The 10,979-nt window shown below is 24.6% G+C and overlaps 1 protein-coding gene across 1 annotated transcript; it reads right to left on the bottom strand.

Annotated features, from left to right (window-relative positions):
• Window positions 1-941: 941 nt before the first annotated feature.
• On the bottom strand, window positions 942-1,656 carry LOC149515788 (cyclin-dependent protein kinase inhibitor SMR1-like). The gene has a single exon (XM_089741663.1). The coding sequence runs from the start codon at window positions 1,524-1,526 to the stop codon at window positions 1,182-1,184; it is 345 nt and encodes a 114-aa protein (XP_089597789.1). The 5' UTR covers window positions 1,527-1,656; the 3' UTR covers window positions 942-1,181.
• Window positions 1,657-10,979: the final 9,323 nt, after the last annotated feature.

Consider the following 10,979-nt stretch of genomic DNA (forward strand, 5'->3'; position numbering starts at 1 on the left):
GGGAAGTCAATTTTATTTATAATCAATAAAAAATTTTGATATTTTATCTGAATGAGAATGAATTTAAAAAATGAGTATTATATTGTATGAATGTTGATAAGAATGTCTATAATTATAAATTTTTATCAAATATGAAAATGAGAATAGATAATATAACATCTAACCCATATCCTTATCTTATATATATTTAGTAAATAATTTTTTTATTAAATAATATAAATTATTATTTTAGATTAATTAAAATTAATATATTTTATTTAAAAATATATATTAATATATATTTAAAAATTTTAAGTAAATATAAAAAATAAAAAACTAACAAAATAACGTTTAATTTTTTTAAAAAAAATTATGAATACGTAAAATTATTCATACTTATTCAATATTTATAAAAATTAATATAAGAATAAATTTAAAATACCAAAAATATATAAACAAGAATATATATAAAATAAAAATACCCTATAATTCATCTCATACTCTATCTATTAATATTTCATAACATTCTCCCATTTTCTTAGGAAAATCATCTCCGATCAGTTAAAATATAAGTTTTGCCAAATTCCAAAGCAGTGTCAATCACACACAAACTTTTCCGCACGTCAAGCAAACAAAACAATCCTACAAATCAAGAAAAAATCAACCAGTTTTTTAACCAGCAACTATTAAAATAATAATAATTGGTTAGAAGCTTAATATTAATCTTTTGTTTTTGGGTTTTTTTTTTCAAACTTAAACAACCAACCCACTTCATCTACCTATCTCAAGAACAAATTTTCAATCCTGTTCGTTTCTATTCTCTTTTCAAAACCCATTTTATTAAAAATAAAAAAATTTCGAAATTCATGGTATCTGAGTTAGAGAGATAGAAACAAGCCTCAAGAATTTGGATTCAAATTTGAAAAGAAAAATATGAAATACAATATATGATATCCGATCGATAAAATTAAATTGGGAAACAATTCACATAAATTAAAATATTTAACATGTATGTATCGGATCCAGAAATTTGTCTGGAAATTACAGACTTATATGAACTTTTTGAATCCCATAGTGGCAGATTTTCGTGTAATTTCTATTCAATACATACAAAAAGAAGTAGAATTATAAGTAAAACCTAAAAGAAAGAAAAATAATAATAATGAAATCCCAGAAAAAAAGGAAAAAAAAGCTGATAATTTTCATGTACATGGGCAGCTTCTTTTTGAAATAGAATCATCAAGACCTGCTTTGAAAAACGCATCAACTTCATCTCTGTTAACGATCTCGAAGAACTGAAGTTCAGACAGCTTTCTTTTGCATGAAACAGCTGATCTATTCCTAGGTTTCCTTGGTGCTGGTGGACATGACAAAACTGCTGGGATCTTGTCTTCTTCCGAGGTGGGTGTCAAACACTCGCTGTTGTTTCTGTCTTGATCCTTGTTTTCTTCTTGAATTACGATACCACTTTCATTGGAAGATTGAATCTTGAGTTTGGGTAATTTTATTTTGGCCAAATCTTGGAACAATTCAAGATCTGTAGACATTGGAAGCCAACAGAAGAGGAAAGAAGACGTGTAAGGGAAGGTATGAGAAAGGTTGGAGGGAGATGGGGTGTTGGATTCTTTTATATTCTTCTATGATCAAAGAATTACTGTTGAATTGGAAGCTTTTTTCTCAAGATCAAATGGAATAATAATAATTATTATAATATTGAATTTTGTGTGAAAACTTTCCGTTTAAGCTGTCGTGTTGTTGATGAGTTTGAGTGGGTTACTTTTTCTACGCTTTTTCCCTCGTTTTCTTTTTGCTTGTTTGTTTGTTTGTGTAGCTGTGGGGAGGAAGATTTTGCTTTGGTTTGTTTTTCTTTTTTTTTTTTTTTTTTTATAGAAACTGGTTTGTATTATGATTTTGCTTTTTCATGTTTACTTTTTTTGGGAGCTGTTTTTGGGTTAAGAATCTTTCATTTTTCGTATTAGAATTTTTATTTCTTAATTTTTCTTGCTGCAATGATAAATTTGCTTTCAACAATTTAATTGGAAGGTTTTAATTATGAGTAGATGTGTTATGGATCTGATCCCATTCGAATCAATCATCTAATATAAATTTTTAAGTTCAAATTTAATTTTAAATATTATTTAATTAAATTTTTTAATTTCAATTAAAATATATAATATTGATAAAAATATTTTAAATAATATCGATTTTGATATGATCAAATCAAGCAGAACCTTAAACAAAGTTTTTAAAGACCACTTGGATTTGTTCTGATACATGAATTCCTCAATACATTGTGATTTTAGCCTCTTTTCAAATGTCTAAAAGTACACGTGTCAGATTCTTATGTTGCTAACGTCTGGGATGGGAAAAGAGAATTAAAACCCCACATGTATACTTTTTTTAATTTCAATTCCAACATGTGGAACGTACAACTTACTACGAAGACAAAAGTGGTAACTATTCTGTCTTGCATACTCATCCACACTCTTTCAAGGAGCGTGCGAAACACATTCCTCAATTTTCTTAATTTATCTTGCATGTTTCTTTCTTTAAAAAAAAAAAAAAATTCATGTTTCTTTTCATTTTCCCTTCGAATGATCATAACTAGTAATATTTAGCCGTTTTTAATTGCATTTTATTTTATTTTAATAATGATAAATAAAGTTTTTTTTTATTCATAGGATGGTAAAGCTCTTACAAATAAAAAAATAAATTAAAATTCGTACTCACGTATCTTTCTCAAAATTTCTTAATTGCAAATAAAAAAAGAAAAGATTTAGATAAAAATTTTTTAAGTGAAATTTTTAAAATTTTTTATTAGAAATAATTAAATTAAAATAAAAATAAAAAATAAAAATTGATGGTTTAAAATTTTTCATTATATAAATTAAGTATGTAAATTTTAAAAAAAAAATGAATGAATTTTTATATATTTTTTAAATAAAATTTTTAGTAAAATATTGATAAAATTTTTACTGTTCAATAAGTATCGATCTAATTTAAACTATAAATAATATTTTTAATTTTTTATATATTATTAATTTTTATATTGAACTCCATCAATTTATCAATTTAGAATTTTTATCAAATTATTTTTTTAAAAAAAATTAGAAATTTTACTTAAGAAATTTTACATAACTTTTGTCCAGGCCAAAATTTAAAAGGCAATAATGATAAATAAAGTTGAGGTAGGATTAATGAAAATCAAAAAAATTGTGGATTGATGACAAATTATTCTTTGATAAATAATTCATAATAATGAAATTTTAATAATGAATGAAAATATAACAACATCAAATTTTTATTATATTTATTTTCTTAGTTTATATGTTTCCATTAAATCCAATTTATATAAAAAAGATAAATTTCTCTTCCCTCATCCTATAAACTCCAATTCTCATTCCCAAAATTTTAAATTAATTCTCCAAATGAAAGGTTTAAGTTTTAATTAATATATTATATTAATTATTAGATATATATATATATAGACCCATATTTATATTTTATTTTTATTGTTTTTTTAATTTCTTTACTTTTATTATTAATACTTAAAATTACATAATTATAACATAAAAGTATTTGATTCAATGATACATATATATATGTATATAAATATATATATATATATATTTGAGAGGTAAAAAAGTTGAAGTTGCCCCTTTCACCCAAATCAAAAAGAAAAAAAAAAACATAATTACAAGTTCTTATCAAGAAATTTGGGAGTTTTGTTAGGACAATATGCTTCACAAAATAAATAGCAAATTTAAGAAGGGTAAAGAGAATTAATGGGTAATGTCCCCAACATTTTTATTGTACCTAGTATATTTTACTACATGGATGTACTTGACTATGCATGTGCAAGTTAGCAATAAACATATATATATATATATATATAATTTATACTAAGGGAGGGATCAAATTACACAAAAAAATTATATTTTTTTATATCTATTTTTAACCATTGATTTTAATAAATTTAAAAAACGATAGACACATGTCAAAAAAATAATAATTTAATCTTATTTTTTAAATCTATTAAAATTAATAATTAAAAAATTATATAAAATTAAAAAGATTTTAATTAATATAAATTGATCCCTTCCCTTTATATATATATATATATATATATATATATATATATATATATATCTACCACACCAAGATAACATCCCACCATATTGGGATCCTACCCATAGTAAACGAATAAAGAAAAAGGATATAATCTTGTAGATATGTTTGGTAGAGATTAGACAATTATAATAGAAAATGTTGTTATTAATTGGTACTATCCTTTTTGAAAAAAAAAATTACTTTCATTGACAAGTCAATGCAAAATTTGCGTGCATTATATAATTCTAAAATTACGCATATAAAGTTTGACCTTAGCTTTAAACAGTTTTTTTTTTTTGTCAAAAGAAATAGCAAAATGAAAATGGGAAAAAAAATTGTATAAGCTGGAATTTAAATTGAAAACACATTAAATGTCATTTCATAAGCATGATTACAAAACTTAATTGAATTAATTCTTAAATTTTAAGCAACTTTATTTTATGAAGATAGATATTATATTAGTGTAACCCTTACACTTTTTTTATTGTTGGATTAAAATTATTAAAATTAAAAATATTATTTTAATTCAAATTAATTATGGATTTCGTTTGGATATAATAATAAAATAAGTATAATACTTATATTAGTGCAAATAAATCCATATTCTTATTATATATATATATATAGAGAGAGAGAGAGAGAGAGAGAGTTTCTGCCTCATTTTCTTGCCAATTTGATGCTCCTTTACATTTTAAGATAATTTAGCATTATGGCTTGAATTCTAAATCCCTAGATATATGCTCAAGTTTCATCTCATGTTTACTATTTTACACCTTTTAAGATAATTTTGAAATATTTATTTTTTAAAATAAAAATATTGTCAAGCACTTTCCTTTTTAAGAGTTTATAAATTTTTTTCTAAAATTTTAAAATTAATTTTTTATTTAGTATTATTTTGTAATTTGTTGACAATGTCTAAAATTTAATACTAATAGTATATCCAATATAAACTCATAAAAAAATTAAAAAAAATTTAAGAAAACATTCTTGTCTTTTTGCTCTCTCTCTCTCTCTCCCCTCTATCTATTTAGCATTGGATTCCATTTTATAGCCTTCAATACTCTTATCTAACCAGATCTCTTCCTAAACTATTTTACTGAAAATTTGTTGGATTTGGTTTCATCAAATACCAACTCATGATCTTCAAAAAGAAAAATGAATATTTCCACGTGAAAACTGTCTGTTTCTGCTTGTTCAAGTTTGCCTCTCAATTGCGTGGTTTTCACCACCTAAATGCCTTTGCTTTTCATCTCTTTTCAAAAAGGTAAACAATCGGATATGTTCCCTAAACAAACATAACTATTATATTCCTTTTTTGTGATGATGGGATGGCGTTTTCATCATGTTATGTGTTCGTTTCATATATAATATTAATAATTCGTATATTTATATTTATTTTATTATAAAAAATATAAAATATATTTATTTTATTTTTATTAAATTTATATATATATATATTTTCGTATTATATTTATATCATATTTTAAATTACAAATTACTTTTCCTTATTTTTTCGAATTATTTTTGTGAGCTGTGAACAATCATATTTGCTCAGAATTCAGTGAAAAAAGTAAAACCCTAATGATATCAAAGTCAATGGAAAAAACCACTTTTCAGGTTCTAGATGAACAAACAAATCCAGACAACAGCACTCCAATTCTTACCTTGTTAACCTTCCACTTTCTTCCTTGTGTCATGCTTGTTTTAGAATTTTTAACCTTTGCTTTCTTTTTTTTCTTTAATATTCTTTTTCTTCTATCATTCTCTACAGTACTGTATCAGATATATCATATATCAGTTAAGAAGAGTTCACAACGCAAGCCTTGTTTTAAAAATTTAGCAAAACCAACCAGTCAAGAGAAAGTAGAAAGGAAGGAAGAAAAATCATATTTTATATATATATATATATATTATAATAAATCTTTAGAATTGGAGCATCACACATGTATGATAAAACTCAAACCTAAAATTTAAGTATTTAAAACTCACATATGATAATGAAACTTAAAGATTTTAAGATCTCATCGGCTTTAATTCCTTTAAACGAGGCAGAAGTAATGAAATGAAGTGGAAAAAGGGGAAGACCCACAAAAACAAGTTGATTATTATCGTGTAGTTCTTTCCTTTGCTTAGCTACTAGGCTAACTGAAGATGGGCTGTTCCCTAGCTGTATTATTGAGGCTTTATTTGGATTTGCATGTGCTTTTTTCTTTTTCATTTCTTTTTGAATTAATTAAGCATGCCCATATTTGGTGATAGGTCTATTTCAAATGGGGTTGGTTTTAAGCTGCAATAATAAGATGAAGAAAAATCAAGGGACAAATGGAATATTAACGTAACTCAATTATTTGGAAGGAAGAAAAAACAATGTGGTCCCTATATGGTTATTTCTTATGTTTCAATTTTGTCTAGAGAAATAAAATTATATTGGTAATATTTATTTTTAATAATAATAATAATAATAATAATAATAGTAGGATTATTACATTTTTTTTGAGCTTTTAAACTCTCCGAGGAGGATTAAACTTTGTATCATTTTTTATTATATTAAAATTTTATTCTTTTAAATATATTGTAAGGTAGTGAGGTAATCATTTAAAAAATTATAATGATCTACACATGATAATTGAATCATCATATTTATAAAGATTCAATGATCCTATATGACAATGATCTAAATCATCAAAAGTAATTATATCACTGTCATGAAAATAATCAAATTCTCATATAAAAGGATGAAAAACTTTTATCGTCAAAGTGAAGTGATATATAAAAAATTAATTATAGTTAGTATTAACTATTTAATGTATGAATTAAAAATTTATTTCCTCTTTAAATTATAATTATTTTATATTATAAAATTTTACTTTTTCAAAATAATATTTATTATACCAAATTCAAAAATAAATCGCTAATTTCTTTTTAACTTTTTTTAGTGTTATATATGATATATTTTTTGTTTTCCTTTTATTGTAATTTTAATAGATTAAGTTTTATTTTTTAAATTCAAATGTTGTTTAAAGGTAGTTTACATTTCAATAAGTATATTTGTTAGTTTAACAATAAGTATATTTGTCAATTTAACAATTTAGTTATACGTTATTATGAAGTAACTAAAATATTATTAATTAATATTTTACAAATTGTTATCTTTAAACAACATTAAAATGATGAATTTGTGTAGCTATTATAATATGATTATTTTAGCACTTTAAAACAAAATAGAATTTGATTTTTAGTAACTAAAAAAACACAATGATCCTTACTTCCTAAAAATTAATTATTGTTAATCAAACAAGATAATTCTAAATCATAAATAATAAAATTATTGTGGTAATAAAATCATTTTGATGATAAGATTATCATAATAATTTTTAAAATGATACCAAATATTACTTTAAAAGAATAGTGTCAACTTTTTAATTTTGGTAGTGAAATTTAAATACTTCAAGTCAACAATGTATGAATGAGATAATTTTCATATAATAACAATATCATGATTTTATTAAAGGTGAAAATTAAAGAGGAAAAAATAGTTAAAATATGCAGATGAAGACACACTTTGAAAAAAAAAAAAAAATACAGTGTGTATGTCACGGGTCGAGACTCAAGCTCCGAACCCGCGTGGCTCTGGGACCCGGGCATTCACCCTTCCGGCATCCCAGATCAGCCTGACCGCCACGGTTCACACCCTTGTGAGGTATTGTCCACTCTGGCCCCCTCTGGCCTCACGGTTTTGTCCTACAAAAGACGCCTCACAAGGCGGAGATGGTGTGAACCCTTTTATACCCCAGTGACCCTCCTATTATATTCGATGTGGGATTCAGGACTCCCCCTTAGGTCCGTGACATGTACATGGTTCACATTGATTGAGTAGAAATGATATTTGTTATAATAAAAGTCTTTAAATAGCTTTGATTATGAATATAAATTCATCTTTTATGCTCCAATAAGGAAATAGGAAGGGGTTTGGTATGATTATAAACTCTCTTGCAGTTTACATCAATATCATAAATCAGAATTGCTAATTCTTATGCTATTTTTTACAAATGTTTTGCATAATAGTTTATGCATAAATATTACAAATTCAATCAATATTGAAGCATATATAATTTATATAATTAAATAGATATTAAATTCAATATATAACATCTTATAAATGGAGTGATCAATGTTTAATTAATTACCTATAGAAATAATTTCTTAAGCTTATTCAGAAAGGGTTTTTTTGGATTCCAAATAATATAAAGTGTTTTCTGGAGTTGAAATCTGAATATGGGGAGACAAAAATAACTTTTTTGATACAAATGATATCGAAATCTTAAATTTAAACTCCACACTTAAATATTATATTTTATATATGATTATATAAACTAATTTAACTAAATTTTTGGATTCGAGATATAAATAACTTTCGTATATGTAAATAATATGAAATGGTAGCCCTCCTTTCCCCATAACTTGCCCTCACTCAAACTATAGGATTTATAGGTTTTCCAAACTCTAAAACTCCTAGAATATGTTCTTCAGAGACTAGTAATATGCTATAGCTTTGCTTAATTTTAAAACATGTTTGGAAAATAGAAAATATCACAGAAATATAATGGACCGATCCCATACAAAGTTGTTGAATGACATCTGACACTACAACACAAGATTTAAATGAAAAAACCTATAATCGGTTGATTGATATAACAACAGCAGCTTCTATGAACGGGTGTAGTTGCGACGCTTCCGCACCATCATATTATCTCAAAATTATCTTTCTTTAGATCTGTATGGTTGATCTATATATGAAGTGGGATGCATTTAAATTAGTGTAACTGTAGCACAAATTTTTATCTTTGAATTAAAATAATTAAGGCTCTATTTTATGGACGATGAGATTAATTTCAATGAAATTAAAAACAATAATAAATGTTATTATAATTGCGATTGAAAAAAAATTATTATAACTGTAATTGAAAAAAATTTCAATGAAACATTTATATTGAATGGATCACACTGAAATTAATATTTGGATTCAATTATTAGTGTAATGAATTTAATTGCATCGCATCAAAAATGCGGTGAAATCCAAAACCTAGCCTAAGCATTATAAATTTAATTTTGACTCAAAAATAAAAAAGAGTATAACACTTAAATTGAACTAAACGGATCTCTATTACATATATACACACACACACGTGATCTACCTTAATTGGCTTTTGCTTTATTATTATTGTTAGAGTTTATATTTAATACGCTGTTAATTTATAGATTTTATATATTGTTAATAAATTAGATAATATCATCTTATTAATAAATAAATATCAATCTTTAAAATAAATATATAAAAATTAATATCTTAAAAAAAACTTATTCATTAATGAGGTGATATCATTTTATTCATTTCATTAATGAGATGACATGATCTTATTCACTGATAATATATAAAATTTATATACTGACAATGTATTAAATATAAATTATTATTATTATTATTATTATAAAAGATCTTACTTAATTGAATCTTCGTTGTGTTAACCTACTCGACATTTAAGATTTAACTAAGCAATGATTTCCGTCATTGACTCTCAAGATTAGTAGGATGACACATATAATGTTTAGCGTATAAAAAAAATTTAAAAATTAAATTGCTAAAATGTATGAGCAAATAAAAACCGCTTACACTTGGCTAAGATATAAAAAAAAAAAAAAAAAATTGAAACTAATAAGATAGTCAAATTTTATAGTTGGAATTGGTTTTCAAAGATCACCTAGAAAAATAAATAAAAAAAGAAGAAAGCAGAAACGTAAAGAAATGAAGATTCAACGGGATTGGATCGGGTTCAACGCGATTCAATTGGTCGACTTGAGAACTTTACACAGTGAATGAGATTTAATACTACTCGATAGAAGATGTACGCTCCGTACTAGAGGTGTTAAATGGACAGGATGGTTCAAGGCATGACATGGTTCGATACGATGTAAGCCGTGTTTGATATGGTTTATTGTTAAGTAATTGAGTTAGGTTAAACAAGATACATTTTCGTGTTAGGTTAAAGAATTTTAGATCCATAGGTTGGTACAACAAAGTTTGTTAAAGATCAATGTCAGCACGTGACAAACAGACTAGCACAATATGACATATAAACCCAAATGGCATCTGAGTTATATTTAGTCTTACCAAAGATATCTTACCTATTTTTACTACTACTATGAGATCAAGTGGTAATTTTTTTTTTATCTTACAGCCCATTAAATAATAATGTTGAACAAGCATGACACATTAACATAAGAGTTAATATTTAAATGGATTGTATCAATACGGTATAACCCTTTTGACATATTTAATCTATCTCAAAATATTTGTAATATGTTAAATTTTACGAAATTTAAAAAAATTGATTTTAATATATTTAATATTAAAATTAAATTTTTTGCAAAATTAGAATTTCATAATTTTAATGTTAAAAAATTTTAAAAATCATGAATAACAATTTTAAAATATATAAAATTTAAGAATTTTAAGTTTTAAAAAAAGAGAATATAATTTTAAAACATTAAAATAAGAAAAATGATAAAAAAAAATGGGAGAGGAACTATATTTGTTTTGGTTGGTACATGAAATTCTAATGTCAACTGAATGGTTATTTGGAGAATCAAAACGATATATAATTGGTTTAAGCAACAACTCGTTTGTTTTGAACCCATGTTGGCATCGCTTCAGAATACATATTTGGAATCCTTCGACAAGAAAAATCCTGGAATTTCTTACATGTGATTCTGGGGAAGTTGGAGCCAGATTTTCCTTGTTCTTTTTTATTTTTATTTTTTATTTTTTGTTTTGGAGCCAACAGACCACACGGCTTATGATGAAATCAACATTATCATCGTTTTTTGATTGA

This window comes from Durio zibethinus, chromosome 12, assembly GCF_047325235.1.
Source record: "Durio zibethinus cultivar Kanyao isolate XHJ-2024 chromosome 12, ASM4732523v1, whole genome shotgun sequence".
Taxonomy (NCBI): Eukaryota; Viridiplantae; Streptophyta; class Magnoliopsida; order Malvales; family Malvaceae; genus Durio; species Durio zibethinus.